At 36.7% G+C, this 23,853-nt stretch overlaps 1 protein-coding gene across 3 annotated transcripts; it reads right to left on the bottom strand.

Annotated features, from left to right (window-relative positions):
• Positions 1-110: 110 nt before the first annotated feature.
• On the bottom strand, positions 111-23,668 carry LOC128673499 (ATP-binding cassette sub-family A member 2-like). 3 transcript variants are annotated; one of them, XM_053751376.2, is made up of 33 exons: positions 23,514-23,668; positions 18,906-19,151; positions 17,036-17,508; positions 16,781-16,954; positions 16,358-16,605; positions 16,163-16,273; positions 15,024-15,168; positions 14,560-14,733; positions 13,505-13,717; positions 13,022-13,107; positions 12,805-12,934; positions 12,318-12,547; positions 12,069-12,234; positions 11,748-11,981; positions 11,332-11,473; positions 11,133-11,245; positions 10,737-10,852; positions 10,356-10,459; positions 9,788-9,953; positions 9,028-9,243; positions 8,258-8,362; positions 7,855-8,026; positions 7,560-7,685; positions 7,329-7,452; positions 6,990-7,117; positions 6,556-6,680; positions 5,914-6,085; positions 5,435-5,596; positions 4,643-4,800; positions 3,505-3,627; positions 2,679-2,844; positions 1,485-1,602; positions 111-1,398 (listed from the first exon to the last, which is right to left on the bottom strand). In XM_053751376.2, exons 2-33 carry the CDS (start codon positions 19,139-19,141, stop codon positions 1,194-1,196), a joined length of 5,361 nt encoding a protein of 1,786 aa, XP_053607351.1. In that variant the 5' UTR covers positions 19,142-19,151; positions 23,514-23,668; the 3' UTR covers positions 111-1,193. The 3 variants fall into 3 exon arrangements, with proteins under 3 accessions (XP_053607351.1, XP_053607352.1, XP_053607354.1); XM_053751377.2 differs by having other exon boundaries at positions 18,906-19,173; positions 23,514-23,645; XM_053751379.2 differs by having other exon boundaries at positions 18,906-19,072; positions 23,514-23,643.
• Between the last annotated feature and the right edge of the window lie 185 nt (positions 23,669-23,853).

The raw sequence follows: 23,853 nt of genomic DNA, 5'->3' as shown, positions 1-23,853 counted from the left end.
GGCTGAACAGCTTTTAACCAAGTAATGATTTGGCTAATGCCAAGTTTGAGAAAGACAAAATCAAATTAGGTATTTATGGGTGAAAGGCGCTAATGCATTGCCACAATATATAATGTTGTGCGTAATCCACTTTATTATTTTTATAAAACATTAAAAATTATATATATTTTTACAAAATTTATAATTATAGATAATAAAGAAATTCCAGCTCGTCGCCGCTTGGAAGGGTTCCAAGAAGGCTGGCAGCATTACCCCTCTGAACCGCAATGGCAATCCTCTGTGCAAAGTAACTGCCTTCCCTTGGATCGTCCGTTACCTCACGGAGACGCGCTGAAATCTCAGACAAAAAGGATTTTGCCTCAGGACCCCATGGGCCCATCGTCTCAACAGCAAAGGGCACAAAAATGTAGCTCGACTCCAAGTCACCATAAGTCGCTTCAAATACGCGGCAGTGGCCGCAGCCGCGCCGGCCCTCAATGAGGTGGACTGCAGATGGATGGGTGTGCGTAATCGCCTACTAATATTGATGATAATTGCGATAAATTATAAAGTGTCGCGACTAAAATATGGCGCTATATATTATGATAATGAATGGCAATAGGTCATAGTCTAAAGGTAGCCCGTGATCGAAAGGTTCAACAAACATACCTACAGATTGATATACAAATTCAAGTAGTCCGAGTTATTACTCGACTAACCGCCACTTGAATTTTTAATTTTGTTTATCAATCTGGTATATTTACATTGACCACCATTTGTATTCCGGTGAAGAAAACCACAAGCGACATCTAAGTACTTTTTTGTGTTGTGAACAGGATATATATGTTGCGAGATCAAGGGCGAAAAGCAGTAAAGCGGTGACAGAATGATATCCAAGGGATGGTAAGAGGAACAGAGGCACATATAGGAATCCACTGTGATGGACGACGTGAAGCTGACCACTGGCCGTAACTGATGGAGACTGACCGGAGATGATAATGGCTTCCTCTGGCCGCCTCCATTGAGGCTATGTCAATAGACACACTGAAACTATTTTAGCCTTACAAAGTTCACAATATTTTTAACTTGTTAAGAATTTTATTTTATTAATTATAAGGTTACAAAATAGAATATCACAGTTATACATCGCACACATGACTTATTATTAAATTACTTTTGAGTAGGTATAATTAATTATCTATGTAATGTTTAGGTCATATTTGCGTAGTCAATTGTACTCCACTCGAGTCTTTTTGGTACTTAGTAAACTGCAGGAATATTTGTTCGAGCGTGGTTTGCGAGATGCTGTAGTCCTCGACGGCCTGATCGCGCTTGGCGCGCTCCATGATCCCGAACAGCCGCGACCACGCGATGCTGCGGTCCGGCAGGTAGTACGTCAGCAGACCTTGGTATTCCTCCCTGGATAACATGCAAAACAGACACATATAACATCTATTGTTTGATGTTGTAAAATATTAACAATGCAAAACAAAATGAGTACTTACATTAATCTTGGGTTGTGAAAGTTATCGTTTACGTAACGTTTAAGAACGTCAGTCGATCTATATGTTTCTTCGGCTGTTGACTCATCGTTCGTTTTAATTTTGATAGTCAATGTGAAACCTAAAATTGTATAAAAAATTGCTAATTTAAATAATATTCATCAATATACATACAATTGAAGAAGGTCAAATTTTCAATACATATAATAAAATTTAAGAATGGTTAAATCTGTACATTGGATTTTTTTAAATTCTTCATGGAATATACTTAGTTACTGACATAGATGACGAAAATATAGTTTTGGAAATTTATGTCTGTCTGTCTGTCTGAACGCGCATCACTCGAAATCTACTGAACCGATTTGCTTGAAATTTGGTATGTTATGTGATACATTTCATCCCGATAAATGGTCAGGTTCCCGTAGGATGATTGAAAACCTAATAATGAATAAAAAATACCTCTAAATCCCGTGGTGACATTTTATAGACATTTCATACCGGACAATGAGGAGGGTTCAGTAGGAAAATTAAAATAAAATAAAATAAAGAAAAATTAAAATAAAATAAAATAAAGGGGTGAAAAACTGTTAATATGAAAGTTCTACACCGTTGAAGTCAGTGACTTGAAAATTTTTGGTTTTGCTTGTTTACAACAAATTAATGAATACGTGTTTCAGATTTTCTGAAAATTAACCCTCAACCTTCAAAAGGGGTTTAAAGATTGTATGGGACTTAATACAATTTCGAAGATAAAAAGCTGAAAATTTGAAAATAGTAAATACCAGTAAGTAAATACAAAAAGTGTTTAATTTACGTTTGTGTTTAATAAAAAACCGGGACGTAAAATTTCATGGAAAATGGGACGGCACGCGTTGCAGAAAGCGGGACACACACACATTGCGAAAAACATGATGGCACAATATGTAGGAAACGGTACGGGATATCTACATTACATAGCAGGAAGCGGGATTGGATAAGTTTGCGGTACGAGACACGCAGCGGGAAACAGTACGTGATAAAAACTACTAAGTATAACTACTGATACTCAGATTTTGCTATGAAATTCACGCGGGCGAAGCCGCGGGCAAAAGCTAGTATAAAATAATCTCAAACGTGTCTATTGCATTGAAGTTACGGTTAGTTTAAAAGTATGTATTCATAAGTAACTTGAAAGTTTTTCCATTGCTGTCAACATACCTTCAGAGAACTTGTTCTTCAGATGCTGCGGCGAGCCGATGCACCGAAACTGCCCGTTGACCATGATGGTGAGCCTGGTGCACAGCGCCTCGCACTCCTCCATGCTGTGTGACGTCAGCACCACGCCGCGCCCCGCGCGCTGCGCTCCTTGGATCGCTCGCCACACCTGCAGGAGAGGGGAGATGTACCGATCATTGTCGGGGGATTTCGGCCATGACAGATGGTGTTGCCAACTTAGCAACTTTTAAGCTAGATATAGCTATTATTTGCTGATAGACAGCTACTATTTTATGAAACATGTACATTTACTAGCAACTATTCAAGTATGCCAATTATCGATAACCCAGAGGACTTAAGAATACTAATAACTAACTTCTATTAGGTAGTTATTGAGACACCCTAAGCAACTTGAAGAATTGACTATATTTCATTAGCATCAACTGTTGATAGACTCGTACATACATAGGTATAGGTAGATACCCCAACAATCGAAATCTTCCTCTTTCATAATCACGAGTCGTTTTCGTGTCGAACGTGTCGTCGTCACGTATTTTTTTAAGTACTTGGGTATTTATTTCAACGCTCTAACTACTTAGTAATACAAGTATCTTTTTCATATATGTACCTATATTTGAAAAGGATGTATTATGTATTTTATAGCAGAGATTGCCTTTTTTGTAAGTACATATCCACTTATTTTAACATTTAGCTACATCTAGCATCTTCTTGAGGTAAAAAAACGAGCAATATAGCAACTTTTTGGAAAATGACCAGCAACTGCTGCTAGCAGTTGGCAACACTGGATGTCAGTGGGACGACGCGGTACCTGACGCTTGGCGGCGGGGTCGACGCCGGTGGTGGGCTCGTCAACGAACACCAGCTTTGTGCGGCCCAACAGCGCCACTGCTGTACTCAGCTTACGCTTGTTACCGCCAGAGTATTGATGAACCTGTTAACATTGAATATTTTTCAAGCTGTGGAATTTTCCAAATGTCAAAACTCCATGAAATGTCGAATGTCTGCTAAAATATCATATTTTAATCTGATTGTTAAACTAAAAACTACTAGATACCTCAATATTTGTGAAACACAATTTTTAACGCTATCTGTTCGATATGTTACATGTACATAATATAAATAGACCTATTATATATACCGATATACCTATTACGTAAATGAATTTGAAATGATTAATTTTGTGCTGGTAAAAGAATTACTCTGAAATAGTGAAAAGCTAGAATTGCTCTGAAATAGTGTCAGAGTCGATCATTAGCCTTACCTAATGGCTCCTCATGGGTTTGCTGGAAGAAATTTCAGTTGAAATAAACAGCACTTTCGTATTTGTCTGTCAGTTTTTTGAATCTCTGTATATTTACGAGTAAACTGTTAAATTACTAAATAGTATAATACAAAGACGCCCTTCGTGTCTGTCTGTTTCTAAGCTTTCTTCTTGTAAACTACACAACGGATTGTGATGCAGATTTCATTGTAATTTAAACAATTTATTTTGTAGACATCTTGCAAACAGAGCCGCTCGCAAGTAAATAAATAGTGTAGTCGTCCCCTTGCTTATTTACTGGCGTGCTCGCTTATATTGTAGACGGACGGAGGCCTATACCCAGCAGTTTGTCACGGAGGGCTGCAGATGATGATAATTACTCTTCTAACTATTAGGACTGGGAGACTGGGAGAGAATGTTTTTAGCGTTGAGGTTTTTACTTGGAACAATGAAGTTCTAATTCTACTAATATTATAAATGCGAAAGTTTGCGATGACGAATGTGTGGATGTAACCATGTTTGTTACCATTTCATGCAAAATCTACTTAACTGATTGTTATGAAATTTGGTACACAGGTAGAATATAACCTGGAATGACATATAGGATACTTTTTATCCCGAAATTCCCACGGGAGCGAAGCCTCAGGGTGCAGCTGATAAATAAATAAATGATTGCATTACGAACCCTTTTGTCGAGATGCTTGGTGAAGCCGAGCGCGGCGGCGAGCGCGGCTGTGGTGGATGGCACGGCATCCTCGCGCAGGCCGCGCAGCAACGCGAACACCCGCAGCGTCTCGCGGCCCGTCAGCTCCGAGAACACCGCGTCGAACTGTGGGCAGTAACCTGCCCCACCACAGGTATTTATATACAGGTATACATTATATACAGGTATACAGGTGTATACCTGTATATAAGTAGAGTGTATACCTGTATAGAAGTATTTATAAATCTACAGATTTATAAATACTTCATTCTTCTTATTTGCGTGGCGATTGGGTATTGGGTGCTAAATATATTCTTGCCAGAATCGAGCCACTTCGATGTCTCAAGTCAGCTCAAGTACAAGTGTTTGGGCAATACTTACTGATCATTTGATCAGTATCTTACTGGTGTAAAAATCCTATAAATGCTGTACGGGCTTCATCTCTTTTTCTTTCTTTTTCTTTCTCTCTCTTTCTCTGAATGTTTTCCAGGTTCCTCCCTCACTCACTGGGAGTCAGAGCCTACGGTTTACTCTTCTACCTTTTCGTCTCCACTTCACACGTCAGACCATTGTACACATACCATGACCATTGACATCCGTCGCGACATCAAGCCAGCACTTCTTGGGTTTGCCCCTTCTACTAGTGTCAAACAGGAACGGCATAGATATTATGTCCCCTACGTAATTTTCAGGTCTACGCAAAACGTCGCCGTATCAGCTTAAAAAAAAAACAAATAAAGTGTAAGGAGATTTTATAAAAAGAAGACTGCTCACCTATATTCTTATGAACTTCTGTAATGTTTTTCTTTACAGAATAACCGCTGACAAATGCATCTCCACTAGATATGGATTCGTCTCCCATCAGCATTTTGAAAGTAGTCGTCTTGCCCGCGCCATTCACACCAAGTAGTCCGAAGCACTCAGAATCTCCTACAGCTAAAATCATAAGCAGTAATCATAACATTTTATGTCACAATGATGTACCGCTAAATTAAGCTATAAGCGAAAAGGATCAACAAACAAGATATTAAGGACAATTCAGATATCATAAACTATGTAATATATTTATAAGACCTAGCGAATTTCGCAACTCTTGACTCTGTCTACCCTGTTATAAATAAAGACAGACATGGACCCGTTCAGTAATGGATAAATCGTAATCGACTTCTAAGAAAACTATACTTATTATTCAAACAAATCTCAGATAAGAATAAAAATGGTCAAAATAAGTCTTGTAAAAACTTGTTACTTACTGAAGGAGACCTGGTTGACGGCGAGGTGTTTCCCGTAGTACTTGGAGATGTCCCTGGCCACCAAGTTATGGCTGTTGTCATCAGCGCGGCGCACGCTGCGAGCCTCCTCCAGCACGTCCCTGTCGAGGGTGCTCTCGTCCATGGCAGGGGGACTCTTTGTGCGGGTGAATAGCTATAAACAATTAAATTTTTTTCATTCCGTACTTGCTCTGAGAGCGAAAGAAAAACATAGAATGTGCCAGCTGCTACTCTTCCCTAGTAGATAGTAAAAGTAAAAGAAGGAAATTAGCTACAAACTTTAAAAGATTCTTATAGTGGTTCATATATAGAGAAATAAATTTCACCAAATAAGCCCACCTCTCTTAACTCTGTCTACTCCGTAAGGGATAAAGACAGGATACTGTATCTACCACAGACTTATATATTTACATCTGTAATTCAGTTTAAGATACACTATTTATTGACGAATCAATAACAGAAATGTCGTGAATCTGAATGGAACAGATATTAGTGCTATTATTTATTTTGGTAACTAAGAACGCTATAAAACAGCATCCCATTTCAATGGATAAATAAATCATAGTTGTTTGAGTACATACAGTAAAATTTACATTTATGATAACTAGTAGGTAATACTCTGACCTTTTGCAGCAATCTGTATTCTGCGATCATAAGGATGCACCAGAACACAACGAATGAAATGACCATAGACACTAAGTAGCGGAGTACCCCTGGCTCTTCCCAATCAAAATACGCGTTCTCTCGAACTGAAACGGAATACATTGTTGACATATATGAAAATGGCATAAATAAGACTTAAGTATTTAGTATAAATTGATATCGATCGACTTATCTTCGGAAACAGGTACATGGTACATTGAATGAATAGGAATTTCGAGTGAAAGAGAAGCGAAAATCAAAAAGGAAAGAGTTAGACACTGTACCAACTCCTCATATATTCTAACAAATGGACAAAAAAGATGGACTGGATTAATTTTCATGAAATTCACATTTTTCCAAAAGAAAAAGTTATTAATAAAGAAAATAAAATTCGAGTTATTTCTTCAGATACTAACCACAGCATGCGGTGAAGTTGCTATGACACATGTTCTGCATGGTGCACTCGTTGACGTTCACAGTGGACGGCAAGTAGTCACACGCCATCAGACACGAATGCTCTATCAGCCCTATCTGATTCAAAGACCTAAAACAATACATTGTTTGTCGAAGTATTAACAGCAGATTCTAATTATAAAGGCTTACCGTAAATAAAGAATCAGTTTCACTTCTGTTCTGATAGGTACAATCTTGTTATTCTTCAATTTTTATTTTATTTCATATAACTTTATTGAGGAAATTAGCACTAAAAGTCTTATGGTGGTACTAATCAAATAACAATTTTAAAAAATAAGCACCTTAGCGCCGATACAAGGCTGTAAAGGGGAAAGAACTGCAAAATGTAGTCCAAAATCTCGGCCACGGCCTGCGTGGTCAGCGCTGGGGAAGCCAACGCCTCTACGATCTGTGCGCCCATCATTCCTGAAACACATTTCGAATTATCATATAGTTAACATAACAATTTAGATTTCTTTAAACGCAAAAAAGTTTTCCAATAAAAGTAACATGTGAGTAAATTCAACACTTACCGAAAATCACATTAACGAAGTATAAAACAACGAATCCGAGAGCCGGTCCATCGAATAGATAAGAAGCTATGTAGTGGAGCGGCAACATCGCCGCGCCGTATACCATGATGCAGAGATACATACGACCTGCAGATTATATATATAACGAGGGTTAATCAGGGTAGAAGAAAATATTTGAAATAATATTTTCAACACAACCCAAAAAACTATTTCTCTTTTCATGTTTATCACATTGGGATTCTGAAGTTCTGAATTACTATTTGAATATTTTGATTGAATATTGCTTGCAACTTACCTAATTCCGCAAAAGTTGACATTCCAATAACGCCGAAGGCAACGCACGAGATGGCGATGGTGATGGAAATAATCATCAGCCACAGCCAGTCGAACAGAGCTGCGGCGCCCCACATCACGATAGGTTTTATACCTGCAGATTTTTGGAGAAGTTTGGCACGAGATGCACGCTCCTGTTAATAAAAATTTTGAGTTAGTACGTATTTAGTTTGTACACAGTAAAATGTATTACTATAAGTATTTTCCTGTTCAAAGGTGAAGAAAGACTTCCAAACATTAGGTACTTGGATATCAGAATATATCCAAACTTACAAATTAAAAAAGTTTTTATATAAGTACCTTATCTTAATAAAAAGTATTTTTTGTCTGTAATCTCAAGAAAGAATAATAGAAATAGTCAATACCTTGATATAGAACATGACGTATACAGCGCTGGCTACACCCAGACTATTCCCGATTGATGAAGACAGTTGGAGCGACATAAAAGACGCCATCATTTCCATGTCACTCTGGAAGAAATAAATAGATAGACTTGAGGTAAAAACTAAGAACTTCTACATGCTCTTCAAACCTATAGCGATTATTTATAGATGTCGCATACCATTTCGGTGGCTCTCGTGACTCGTCATGAGATGTGCATACCTACGCCCAACTCTTTGGTAATGATACGTTGCTGACCACTTAACCAGGTGGAATACACCATTTTAATTAGTAAAATTAATACTGACCTGTCAACATCGATATAGTAGTTGATTTCCCGGCACCATTGTGACCCAGTAGAACTGTGATCTGGTCTTCGTAAATGTTTAACGACAAATTATTAGACCAGATAGGTCGCCTTTTCTATTTTTTGACGCCGTGACATTCTATCAAAGTTCGCAAAAAATATTTTCACGTAGGTATCTTTCTTTTCCTCGATTGTTGTCTGAGAATGACAAAGTTTTCTTTACGACAACTTTCTTACACTCATTATATGACCGACCACACCAACTTGTTTCCAGACAATTTGAAGACGTCCACATAATATATGGATCGTAAATCCTCATTTCGGATTCTGCCCAGCCAAAACTAAACTAGGCTAGAAACTATTTCAACGTTTTAATTTCTGCGGAGTAAATTTTTTTAAGTAAGATCAATCTTCCTGCTTAATTTTTCATAAAAGTCAACAATTTACCTGATCTCTGTAAGTAGCCGTCAGCGGATGATTATAGACATTGATTTCAGCAGCCGCATCGTAGGCCTTCAGGAGCGCGTTGTGTACTGCGGCCATCGATGTCGGGAAGTCGTGGTATGCGAAGTTGCTGAACCAGGCCGTCACCGAGTTGTCGCTGAAGGTCGCGCCGGTGAGCACACTGTGACGCATCGCACCCATGGCTATAGAGTCATTTGCCTACAACATGAACATTATACTAACTGTAAAGTACCTACTACTAAAACAGCGCTTTATGGGAGCTCGTAGGATTCGCAGTTTGCACGTTTAAGCCTGCGATATTCGTGGTTTGTTAAAATCATGACAAACAATCTAACAACTTAGAAATACAGGGTGATTTCTTATACATTGGCATTATTTTATCTACATGCTCAGTCCTTGATACTGAACAACTTTTCGTATGGAAACAACCTTGAAATCGCAAAAAGAAAATCAGCTCATCCATATATTTTCCAGAAGTTAGGTATTTAATTTTTTATAGATCTGATTTTTTTCGCAATTTCGGAGTTACCCCTATACTAAAAGTTGTTCAGAATTATGGAGCATGTACAAAATATTGCCAATGTATTTATTATAAGTCACCCAGTATACATATAACATAATACTCATTTAATAAGTAGTTTAATCCCCTTTTTCGTTTATTATATAATTTTCGTATATAAAAATTAAGTCAACTGTACCCAAACCCCTTATAACATTCACGTACATTCACAAGTCTACTTACACGATCCAAATAATATTGTTCAATAGGTTGGTTATCTACTACAGTCACTTGCATAGTATCGATACCGGAGTTGCTTATCATGTATTCGTATGCAGCCTTCGCCAAGGCTCCAAGAGAGGTCGTGTCTGTTCCGTTGAAACTCAGGAAACTTTCTGTGCTCGCGTATCTGCATTTTAAACATCAATTTAGTTTTCAGGATTTATTTATTCAATCAAATATCTTGGCCAAGAGAAAAATATCCAATAAAAACAAAGTTAGTTTAGTGTTATTAAGGAAGCCTTAGCGTCATCTATGTACCAAATTATACTGAATAACTCTTAAATAAATAAAATTAATAATAAAGTGATAATTAGCTTTATAAATAAAATGATCAATATTATTTACTTCAGAGTTTTAGTATCTAATGTATGCTTTGCCATTACGTATGTTAGTTCATTTATGCGACTACAAAATCCGTGACCCATAATTAACAATGTTAAATTATTTAACTAAAAAGGGAAGTGAGTATTTATTAGTCTGACAAATGCTAAATGCTAAATTAAAATTAATGTCTGAATTTGTATATTACCCTTCAGCCAATGTCAACGCTCGTGACTGTATCATAGGCACCAGAGACACGATATATTCCATAACACCGAGGGTAGCATTGATCTGAAGCAGTGGCACCGATACCTGAATACGATAAAATTATAATCATTATAAAAAAATTACTACACACATTTACTATACACCAAGAAATTGTAAATTTACACGTCAGTTACGTGAATACTTAGTTACCGAACAGTAGGCAGCGCCCTTCGTTTCATAATAGAATTGATAACTCTCTCTTTAAACGGCCACTATTTACATAAGATGTTTTTTCTCTAGGTACTTGTTTGTATGTAAGAAAGAATAAATAACTAAAAGAATAAAATTAATATGGATACGAAAATAATATCGAAACGTATACCTGTAAGACAATAAGACCCCACGATCGGATTTTTACCAGCCACAGTTTGATCCAAATAGCGCGGACATGTTGCCAAAGCAGGCGGATTCCTGTCACTCTATCACTGCCACCATCCACTAGAATTCAAACAATAACTATATCATTGACTAGATATTGCCTTTCGAGTTTTGAGATAAATATAGCCTATAACAATCTTTGATAATGTACCTTTCTAATGGTGAAAGAATTTAGGACATCGGTTCTACCGAACCGATCGATCACCTACCGTTTAGGAGATTACCTGCCTCAATCATACCAACACACAAACGCAGAACGCTTACAATAAAGTATAGATTTGCAATGGCTAAATTGGTTAATCTGAAATGTGAGTTTCACTTAGAAATATAACAAGCTTACATTTTTCAATAGATGAAGAATCGAAATCTTGGCGCATCACAGAATACGATATGTCAGTAGTAGTCTCAGTGTCGTCTGATTCTGTTTCTCCTTCAACCACATCTGAACCAACACTGAAATAAAAAAACATTATTATATAACTTACAAAACATAATTAACTAAGTAGGTACACTATGAAACATGTTCAACAAATACTTACGACATGAAAACATCTTCCAAAGTAGTAGGATCAAGCCCATAGTTCTTGAATCCGATAACTTCAATATTTTTCTCCAGATCAATAAGCATATCTTCAAATTTATGCGAGAAATCAGTGGTCAAGCTATAAGTCAGCTCGGTCCCTAAAAGATAAATGTTGAACTATTTGTATATAATTTGGTATAACTACTTTATACATTAGATGGAATATTTACCTATATCTACAGGTTAAAATCGTTTGCTAAATATCTGCATTTAGGCACTATCCAGTTGAATTACTTAATTAATTCCAATTATTATTATATGACATACTGATAATGGGAAGTGATAAAGATCGTCATGATCGTCACAAATTTGTCACACCAAGAAGAATGTGACTAATTAAAAACTTTGAAGAGTATAAAACAACATAGTTACCTCTGTCTTCTTTAACAGCAATATCTGGAATATATTTGCTAAGGATCTTAGTGCACACATCCTCGTTAAAGTGCTCATCTTTGACTATCACCAGCGTGTAGCCGACTCCGTAGTGCTGTTTAAGGAAGTAAGGCGAGCCCACGCACTGCAGCCGACCGTGCGCCATTATAGCCACTCGGTCGCCCAGGATGTCTGCCTCGTCCATGAAGTGTGTCGTCAGGATCATTGATCGACCTTATACCATGCAAAAGTTAATTAGTAAGGTAGTAGGTACACATGTCTATGATCATTATGTAAAATTGCGCAATGTGCCACACCTACCACGCTTCTCTTTCTGCAGCAAGTCCCAGAGCGCTCGCCTGGATGAGGGGTCCATGCCGGACGTGGGCTCGTCCAGCAACACCACGCGCGCGCCTCCACTCAATGCGATACCAACACAGAGACGACGCTTTTGGCCTCCAGACAACCCTTCGGCTTTGTATTCGCGCTAAAACATTCATATTTCATAGGTACATTCATTTTACAATATTTTGTAATACTAGATAGGTAATACAGATTCTATCTTATCACCTTTTCTTCAAGTTCCAGCTTCTCAATAAGAGAATATATTTCATGATGTAGCTCTTCGCCTGTGCATCCTTTCAGCCTCGCAAAAAATTCTAAATGCTCGCGGACAGTCAGCTCATTAAACAGAACATTGTGTTGAGGACATAGTCCGAGATGACTGCGAGCTTCACTCGTCTGATGAGTCATGTCGTAGCCAGCTAACTGTATCGAACCGCAAGTTATTTCAAGATTACCTGATAAAATAAGAAATACTTAATATTAAATATTTATGGGTGTGTGCAACACAATGACACAACACAATGATTCATCCTCCCATTGAGTTGACCATGAGAGCTGATAAGATTATTTATAGATGTCGCATACCATTTCGGTGGCTCTCGTGACTCGTCATGAGATGTGCATACCTACGCCCAACTCTTTGGTAATGATACGTTGCTGACCACTTAACCAGGTGGAATACACCATTTTAATTAGTAAAATTAATACTGACCTGTCAACATCGATATAGTAGTTGATTTCCCGGCACCATTGTGACCCAGTAGAACTGTGATCTGGTCTTCGTAAATGTTTAACGACAAATTATTTACCGCAATATTATTCCCGTAATTTTTTGTCAAATTCTGAAAATATGGAACACTTTTGTTAAATTCAGTCTCAAATGAAAAAATATAAAGCAATTATAATAACGCAATTATCGAGCTACTTACTTTCATTGTAACTCCAATGTTAAGTTCCGAGGGATCTTTTTCCATAGTTATTGCTTCATTTTCGGGATCATCAGATATGTATTCACCTGTATAATATCACAAACTTTTAAATTAAATTAATATAAAAATTTAATTTTAACAAATGTTTAATACAAATGTGTTGTTGTACAAAGGTAAACATTTAAACAATATATGTATGTACTCGATTGTATTTATGAAATTTTTCTAACTTGCAACTTAGGGAGTATAGTGTACCGCCCACGACTCGTCCGATATAATTAATTAAAATATAAACCTGAAAATCTAGTCTATCACTGAGCCAAGTTTTATCAAAATCGGTTTCAGTTACAAATAAAAATGGAAATATTTTCTTTTCATAATATTAATCAATATATATAACAGTAGAAAACATAATGAAAAATAATTTTAGTAAATGGTAAACACAGAAATAGTAATGGTAGCACATAATGTTTACAAATTTACCTGGAGACGTCTTACTGTAGAACCAGAATTTTTTTTGTACGAAGAAATACCAAGGTTTTGGAGTGCCGTAGGGCCCGGGCAAGACTTGCTCTAGGTACAAGGCTATCACCATGTAGAGGAAGCAGTCGACCACCAGCATGATGACGACGTAGCCGAACAACAGCCGGCTGTCATCCGCAGCGGGGGACGTCATGAAGTCGCCCCATGACATGCCTGAAATGATGTCACGGACAGACATAGGTACATATAAACAGACACGTTAATATAACTCCCCTCCGTCTGTCATTAGCACTGTTTTCAATTCTGTTTTCCTTTCAATCCCATTCCAACAAGCAACGGCAAGAAACGTTAAATAATATAAATAAGTAGGTACAACAATGTTATCGCTAGTCAGATTGCATACGACGCAGTGCCGTATTTTTTATTCATATATGAATATCGTCTGTGCCAAAGTCTATTAAAACTTAGTTGAATTTAATTGCTAATTACAACTATATTACTTTCTCATGGCATGCTTGTATCTATCAGATTAGTAAAGTCTATAATATTGAACGCCGTCGTCTTGACGCATGTATTGAACGTTATGCTAATACTTTTTATTAATTAACCTTGCATTTATCTTGGGTGTGCCGTGTTTGTGATACAATCTAAATAAAATCACTATCTAAACTTGCAATCCTTATTTCACCCCTTCCCATTAAGTACATTCCAGATGGATGGAATTTCCAAAATGTATCTGGCAATACACCAGTCATAATGGCTTTGTAACTGCCATGATAACTATTATCCGATGGCTGTTAAATTGCAAGTTAAATAACAGCTTGTAAAAACTATTTAATGACTTGAAGGATATAGGTACTCAGTTCTTAGATCGCGATTGGGGCGAAACATCTATCTAGGTTGATCCCATAATATGTTTCGGAAAAAGCGATTTTTCTACATTTTCATTCAAATATTGAAACCCTAGTAAATATAATAGTCAAAATAGTAAATCCATTTAGGATACAGAATGTTTTTGAATAAGTAGGTATGATTAGATATTATTAGTTAGGTACCTCCAATACTCTCGCGACCCAGCAACAGATTGAAGCCATACGACATGGCGGTGTTGATGCTGAGGCACGTGATGATTTGTGCGGGCAGCGACATGGTGATGTCCAGGTTTAGCAGCATCGCCGGGATGTATGTCAGGAACCAAATCACTCCGGTAAACAGTGCAGCGGTGCTTCCTGAATGATACGAAGGAATGTAATTTGCACAGAATTGAACATTTATTTTGTTATTTTGGCCACTTCGTCAGGATCGCGGCAAGCAGAGCAGAATATCCCTAGGGATATTCCACTTGCTTTCCACTTCCGAGACTAGTTTCTGCTTACCCCCATGGGAAACAGGCGTGATAATATATATGTATTTTTGTTTGTTTTATACACGTATTTAGGTATGTATTCGTAAACGTACACATCCAGGTTGATCAAGCGATTATATAAATATTAGTTAGATAGACTTATAACTTTTTTACCTTTTGAAAAGATTCCGCTAACCATAAAACAGAAGAAAATTGTACAAGCACAATAAAGAGCCATATAAACAATGAGGATGGTCCAATGCGTGTTTGTAAATACGGCGTAGTCCGTGAGTCCTTCTTCACTTTCAAACCAATTTATCTAAAAGTATACAAAAAGGTAGGTAAAAGCTATACGATACAACATCGGAAAATGCACACAAAAACAAATAAGTACTTATGTAATGGGTACCTACAATATACAATACTTAATAGTACATTGTTCACCGAGGCAAGAAAGTACCGGATTTCAACGAGGGTGACATGTTAATCCCCCGAATTGAAAATCGTATTTTCTTCCGAGTAACAGTGCTTTATAGGAAACCCGCCTATAGCGGTGTGTCATTAAATAAAAATATTTTTCCAACAATAGTTTAGTCATGCACATGCGTGTGTAGGTACTTTCGTTAACCCATGGTGGAGTTATATGTTCAATACTGTCACTAGACGACAATATGTCGATATATCATCAAATATCCAAAAAGTCTTCATTTATGAAAATGTAGTATTTGTCCGCGGGTTCGCCTGCTTGAATTTCTCTGGGAAAGCGGAACAGACACGATTTTCATACAAACTTAATTATAGTCATTTGGGGATTGATTTTTGATAAAAAAGTAGCCTATGTCTTGAACTACATGCATACTAAATTTTATCAAAATCGATCCAGCGGTTTACAGACTGACTTTCGTATTTATATTGGTATGAATTAAAAAATCCTATATCTTACTAATATATTATTTTGTAAGTTTGTTACCTCTTCACGTTTTTCTACTCAACCAATCTTCTTGAAATTTTGCATATAAATAGTTTATAAGTGTATCTATATGTACCTTCCGCAAATTAACTGGTTCCGCGGGCGACGGGCGGCCGCGAAATATATAAAAGTGACCGGCGATGGAAGTCGGCTTTCAGTCAGCATCAACTATTATGAGTTTTCTTTTTATAAGAATTGTAGAATTGTCATCGTTGTCATCGTTTTCTAATATAACACTATATTTGATCTAATAAATAATCAGTATCTAGATACAAATTAGCAACTCTACAAAATGAATTTATTTAAGTACATTTCTATAACTAGCCTAGCCTTTTATATTTACCTTCACTATAACAATTAGAAGAGCAGATGTAATTAAGAGAAAAATAAATTGCTTCCAAAACCACGCCATCCAGTGTATCCAGGTAGGTAAGCCCATAATTTTTAAGGTTTCCTGAAATGGACTAACTATTTTATTAAGAGTTTAAATAAAAAAAACATAATTACATAAGCATCTTTAGAAAAAAATATTACGAACTTTAAGTTGTAATTCTTTTTCGACGGTGACAGCTCTGGTTATATTGATCGCTGTGTAACTGAATGTTATCATAATGAACATGGGGAACAGCGCCTGCAACACTTCAATGGCCCTGTCGTCGTTGTAGGCAGGGTGCGGGAACCTTTGGAAATCCACCTTGAAGTCGCTCAGATCTCTGCCACTAATTTTAGATATCAACTCCCTTGATATCACGTGTTGCAGCTGAATAAACATTTCGATGAAGTAACCTGTATGTAGGTAATAAATACTTAGATAAAAATAATGACCTAATTTGCAACTCATCACAACTAAGCAATTCATATGATAAGGCAGAGGACAAAAATTAGAATGCTACCTACACTTTATTTCCTATTTGGTACCTAATTTAAGTACATTTTTTTTATTAAATTTATTTGCTCATACCTGGATCGCTACCGCCTATCGGAGAATTTGGAGACCTGGGTCCTGGTGTCTCAAAAACTGGAAACACTGTATCAGTTCTCCAAAACCTTGAACCGGAGAGATAGAATGAATTTAAACGCGGCCTCTCCGGAAACCTTAGTGCGTAGGATATATTTTTGGGCAATACTGTGACACCTGTAATGACAACCAATGTTTATAAATGTAATATTAAATAATGTTTGTTATCATTTTAACTCAAAAGATATATTAACAAACCAAGAAGCTCGTCGTCGAATTGTACTGCTGCTATGACTCTGCGTATATTCTGCTCATCTGAATAAATATAGCGGAGATCATCACTGCTGTTATAAGCTTGTACTCTCACAAGGGACCTTAGTAATTGTAACACTACTGTTGAATTTGGCATATCGAAGTCTGGTGGGATCTCGGGCCAATCGATTTCGGACCAATCAATTTCATCTATGTTTGGCCAGTCTATGTTAGGCCAATCTATATCAGGCCAGTCTATGTCAGGCCAGTTTATGTTAGGCCAATCTATATCAGACCAGTCTACGTCAGGCCAGTTTATATTAGGCCAATCAATATTCTCAAAATGTTCTTTTAAACCCTGTATAACATCTCGGACGTTCTTAACAACAAATTTTGCAACTGCGTTTCGTATCACCTCCTCTAGAACTTCGCTTTGTGGAGAATACGCAATGGATAGATTTTTAAAATCCATTCCTCCCCTGAAACATTATAACATAACTATAATTTAAGATACAGGTACATTAAGTAAGTAACAAATTGATCTCGTTAGTTTATAATATGTTTATATCTGCTACGTAGGTATATAAATACAAAATGTAATGTATTCATACTCATATAGAAAGTTTATTTAGTCTACCGAAAGATATCTAAATATTTCACCAAATTGGAGCTCTGTTCATTCGTTTCGTAGTTCTATACTATTTTAATTTTCAGTTTCTCTTAGTTAATTTTTACCTAAATATACACACGGTCACCTATACTTAAGTACCTATACCTACCTATAAATAATCCTATCTCATCTGATAAATAATCAGACAAACGCAAATACATACCTAGGTACCTACTTACCTGTAAGTAGTATTTTTAATGTCTCTAATAAATTCGTTTACGTAGGTTCTCTTATCTACCTTCTTTTTAATCTTTTGTTATCTATTTGAAGTTTAATCGTTTAATTTATTCACTAATTCTTTTCATTGTTATTTTGTGCCAATTCATCGTGTTTGCCCTTGCAAAAAGGAAACGGCTACGAAAACGGCATACAATTTTATTTTCTCGCAATCGTTTACAGTCTTATGAAAAATTACCAACTCAGAAAAATTAATTAATGCTATTTCATAACCATTTATTAAAAGAGAAAATATAGCGAAATATAGCGGAGATCATCACTGCTGTTATAAGCTTGTACTCTCACAAAGGACCTTAGTAATTGTAACACTACTGTTGAATTTGGCATTTGGAAGTCTGGTGGGATCTCGGCCAATCGATTTCGGACCAATCAATGTCATCTGTTTGGCCAGTCTATGTTAGGCCAATCTATACCAGGCCAGTCTTTGTCAGGCTAGTTTATATTAGGCCAATTTATATCGCGCTGAGAGCTGAGAGTATTGCCGTGGCTGATTACCCACTATAACCAAATATATTTTTGATGGTTTGATAAATCGATTCTTATACCTAAGCTTAGGACTTCGTTAGCTAATTGATGTTAGAAAATCCTCGGCCAAACTTTAAAACATTATAGTTTTAGTTATGAGGTAGGTAGGTACCTAAGTAACTCAATAAAAATAAAATACACTTAAGTAACTGTATAAAAATGTAGGTGTACGAAACCCCTGTATGGATTATTTCTGTAACTATAGATAGCATTACATTTTTCTGTTGTTAATAAATTTCAAATCATAGCTACTTATACCTACCTACTGTCACGAATTTTTTTGTTTTTAATAAATTTCAAATCATAGCTACTTATACCTACTGTCACGAAAAATATTTATTGGGTACCCAGGTACAGTATCTGGCCAAAAAGGTTCATGTTACACTGCGGCGGCATTGCCACGCTTACGATAGTTTAAACAAGAATAACTATTAAAAAACTCACAATACTTGAAGCGTCCTGGTATCGTTGAGGCTGTCGGCAGTGACAGGCCGGTACAACCGGACGTCGACCGCATGCGGCTCGATCTGCCACCGCAGCAGCAGGATCAGCGACATGGTGGCGACCGGCAGCAGCAGCTCCGTTACCGTCTGCAGCGGGTGCCGCCATTGCTGTAGGAAGTTCTTCCACATCAACAGACGAAACTTCACCCAGGCGCTGGCTTCCGCGCGTGGCTTCATATTGTGATGTCTATTTGATTAAAATGTTTGAGCTGTGATAACAGATATAAGTATAACTGCATAAATATTTAGACTTCGTCGTTATATACGTTGAAATAGATCAATTATGTTGAAAATAACTAACTATATATATATATATATATATATATATATATATATATATATATATATATATATATATATATTTGATTTTGATAACATTTAAAAGGTATGTAGGATCTGCCAATGGAATTTTTAAGTTCGTGGGGCAACAAAATCGGTTAAGCCTTTTTATATAAATATTCACAATTTTGTAAAATCATCAAATTTATTGTTTCGCGAGGAACAACTAGTTTAAGTAATGTCTAATTATAATTTTGGTTGTTCTTTTAAAGTAGGGTGCTAATTTAAAAGAAGAACTTTTTTAGTTACGTAGAAGAACAGACTCAACAAATTTGAAAGGCCAGACTCGTTTCTAAGAGGTATGACTTTCGAGTATTAGTCAGGACATTAAGTGCCTTACTAAATCTACTTAGGTACCTAAATAAGTGATAGAAATTACTTATCTATGCGCCAATCTAAGTACGTATACTACTCAAAACGTGTGAATAATCTATAATACCTACGTAGTATATGAAATAGTCATAAAATTAACAATAAGTGGATAGCTTTCCGCCCTCTTTGAGTACTAATGCACCCGGACCAGTAAACAGACCACTCACTGGCCTCGCATGACTAAAACGAGTTGTTTGAATGAAGTACTTTTACTTCTACAATTAGGTACTGATGCTTACCCCTTCGCTAAAGCAAACGCGAAACGCACGCGTCATCAAGCTTGCATGGATACCTAAAAACTACATGTTCTCAGATTCCTAGCTAGACCTAGTCGATCGCGCGATTAAATAAGTATTTAGCAACTTTTATTTAGCAACCGCGTTCTTCAGTTTTCTTCCTCCCGCAAAAATTGCTTGGATGATGGAACAGAATGCCAATGTCCAATCCCGGGACCCGGAGAACTTTTTCTACTTTCATACAGCTTGATCATTTTTCATTTCCTGCCTCTAGCCAGAAACAGCCCTATACCATAGCCGACCGACGTCAACCATCCTACTTGTTTCCTACCGAAAATCGTATATCAAATATCTATGCAGGGCATACCTACATATGTAGATCATTTCCGGAAATTGCAATTTTCGGAAATTGTCTATTTTGTAGTTTTAACAAGTTGTCGTTCTCAGCCTGAGGGCGATCAACAATAACAGGACGAAAATATTTATCCTTAAATATTAAGTCCTCTGCCGCGTCTAAAAACCTCAAAAACGGATTTTCATGCGGTTGTGGATCGAAAGGTCTCACGTTCAAAATCTAACAAATGTAAGTATAGGTAGTAGAATTCATAAACCTGGTGGTTTATGTATACTACTATACTTACATTATTACCTGCTCCCGATAGAGGAATCTGTTCCAACATGATGTTTTGTTTCATGATGTTTCATGAGGAAACCTGGGCACTGATTGTTTGTTACCACTCAGGTAATAGTTCCAAGAAAGTTGTGTGTCATCATATCATTTCACGTAATATTTAACCACGTCCCTCAGCCATGTGGCAATACGACTATACTTATAAAGATAAGTACGTAAGCCATCATCATATCGAGTTGTGTTACTGGTAACACTGGTGTTAGATTTTATTCAAGTCGCCTAAAGGCATCTGACATGTCTTTTACGACTACTTACCGCCGTCTAGTGGCAGGTAGTCGCATACATACTAGTGAAACTACTGAGCCCATGAAGATGATATTTGGCAGGAAGGTAGTTTGTGACTAGGAGACGTCCGCTAAGAAAGGATATTTCGAAACTTCATCCGTAAGTTGCTAGTTTGTATGAAACTTCGTCATTTTTGAACACACACATGAATATTTTGATTTAAATTTGTAGTTGGTAAAAAATAATAATGCATTAATTCGATTTTGAAATTAAGTAAATTAAGTACATCTCTAGGGGAATGATGTAGGGGTGGAAATTTATGCGAAACTTTATTATTTTGGAAGAGAGGTCCATGAAATGTTCGGCACGCGTTACAGGAAGCGGGAGTGGGTCACGTCCGCTACGAAATGGGATGGGGCACGTTGCGGGAAACTAGCTAGAAAGCTTATCTAGCCATATCCACTTGTATAAGTTCACGTGTACCTACTCGTACTTAGATTATAATAATACCTAAGTACTTCCGTTTACATAGATGAATCATTTAAAACTCGAAAAAGTATAAGTAATTCTCCCTTCTTTTCCTATACGCCAACTAAACAGCAATACTTTTTCTAATAGTACAAAAAAGCAGGCGTGGTAGTGGCAGTGGTGGATATCTACCTAGGTATATGTAGCTTAGGTACTGTAGTATAGAGCTTATACTCTACTTGCATCCAGTACAATGGTTATTCGAGAGTTCTGACCGACCCACTATGGACTACGTTCATACAGACGCCAGCGACTGTATTTTATATAATGTTACGGCTAAACACCGAAGTGCAACTAGATCAAGGTTTAACCGGCTGGAGCTAGATGCAGCCGGGCTCAGTTGGTTACACCTAGGTGCAAGCCTAATACTACACAGCAGGCTACATCTAGCTGTAGCCGAACATCTACACCTAGGAAACCGTACTTCGGGGTTTAGGAGTAACATCATCATACTTATAATAAAACTGTAACTGGACTATGTCTGTACATAGGAGATATTTACGAGAAATAAATAGGAGAGGTCAATAGAAGCCAAAACAATTTTTTTTAGATTTTTTGTCAGTCTGTATGTTTGTACTTGCATCACACAAAATATACTGAATGGATCTGCATGAAATTCGGCACAGAGGTAGATAGATACCTTAGTAGTGGCCTGGTTTAGAATATACTTTTTATCCCGAAATGGGAGAAATAGGGAGTGGAAGTTTGTATGAAACTTTTGTTATTTTTGAAGTGAGACACATACAATGTTAGATTTACGTTCATCTTTAGGTTGAAGTTTCAAAAACAAGTTTGTAATGATTTATTTTATAAGTATTCAGTATTAATTTCGAAAATTAAAAATCAAACTCAAAGTAACACCGAAGTGCAACTAGATCAAGGTTTAACCGGCTGGAACTAGATGCAGCCGGACTCAGTTGGAAAATTAAAAATCAAATTCAAAGTAAGTCTAACTCGAAATACGTACGCACATATGACCGTTTGGATTTTCTATTCGAATAAAACAATGCATTTTCCTAACTATGCCTTCCCGAAAACGATCTAATCTTTCTTCCGTTTCTGCGCATGCTTAAGAAGGTTGACAGAAAGTCGACCAGATCGTGATGAGCGATTAGCTTCTCAGCGTTCCATCCCTTTCATCCCATCCAAGATGTTTGGATGGTGCCTCTCAATCTATATCAATAAAATATATTGAATTTTCTCAACTTGACTCTATAAACAATATATGCCCGCAATGTCATGCTTCGAAATGGCACGGAGAGCCCAAAGGAATGTGTTGTTCATCAGGCAAAGTTGGACTGCTACTGGAACAGTTGTTATATGGAGAACATCCCCAATCAAAACACTTCCTGGATAATAGGTAAGGGCCTACAATAGCGCGTTCCAAACGACGTTTTTTTGGAGCCAATTAAATTTCAGAAAGAGCTTTCATCCTTCACGCCGGCCAAGTTTATCATCTAATTGGTTAATTGCTGCCAACTGACGTTCCAAAATTTCTGCAAATATCTTTTGTAACCGGTTATCAAGACAAGGCAGATTTGAGGCTACTATAAAAAACTATTCCCGTGGAATTTGCAAAAAACCTGTATTCTTTTAAAGATGGCGCTAAATGCGCTGAGTGAATTTCAAATCCATGAAGATTAAACTTCGCAGGAAGGTAGATTATGGATAGGAATTTTGGAAATTCTTTGCCCAAGGGCGTGAAATAAGCGTTGCAAGTTTGTATGAAACTTATACTGTGACTGCCATTATAATGTTTTGAAATTTAGTACTATAAAAACATATAGTTTGAAATATGGAGGACATAATGGTCTCTCATCCCGGAAATTAAATGTTCCCGTGGGAAATTTACGCGGGCGAAGCCACGGGCAAAAGCTAGTTGATAGATTGTCAAAGTATGAAAAATTGAAAATAATATAGGTGAAGTATTAACATCCTATGTTATTTATTTTCCACTCCGGAATCCTCCACATAGGTATATGTATCGAGTATTGATAATATAGGTATTTCCTATTGATGAAACCGAAAAAATAAATCGATTATCTATACCTACATAATTAGGAAACAAGATAATAATTTATTCAATTTATTCTTACAAGCAAGAACCTACTCGCATTGTAAATTAAGTAAGTAGATATAATATTTTAAAAATACTCACATACAGAACAACTTATTTGCTGATAGAAATCAATTAAGAAATATGTACATGTTCCACTAAACCACAATATACAACACTCCCGAAACCGTGCACTGTGTAGTCTCCCGAATGCGCACTGAATTGATAATGTACATATAAAGTTACCTACCCGAGTAAATCTGGTACCTATCAGATATTGATATACCTATGTTATTCACAGATAGGCATTCAACTATCAATAGATACGGACAGATATCGATTCACAATAAGGTAGTTCCCTGTGTATAACATAAAATGTATATTAAATGAATTAAATGTAATAAAATACGATACATAATCAATGTAACTTTAATTGATTAAT

The sequence above is a fragment of the Plodia interpunctella genome, chromosome 11 (assembly GCF_027563975.2).
Source record: "Plodia interpunctella isolate USDA-ARS_2022_Savannah chromosome 11, ilPloInte3.2, whole genome shotgun sequence".
Classification (NCBI taxonomy): Eukaryota; Metazoa; Arthropoda; class Insecta; order Lepidoptera; family Pyralidae; genus Plodia; species Plodia interpunctella.
Note: the sequence above shows the minus strand (reverse complement) of the source record. Positions and strands in the feature narration are given on the sequence as shown.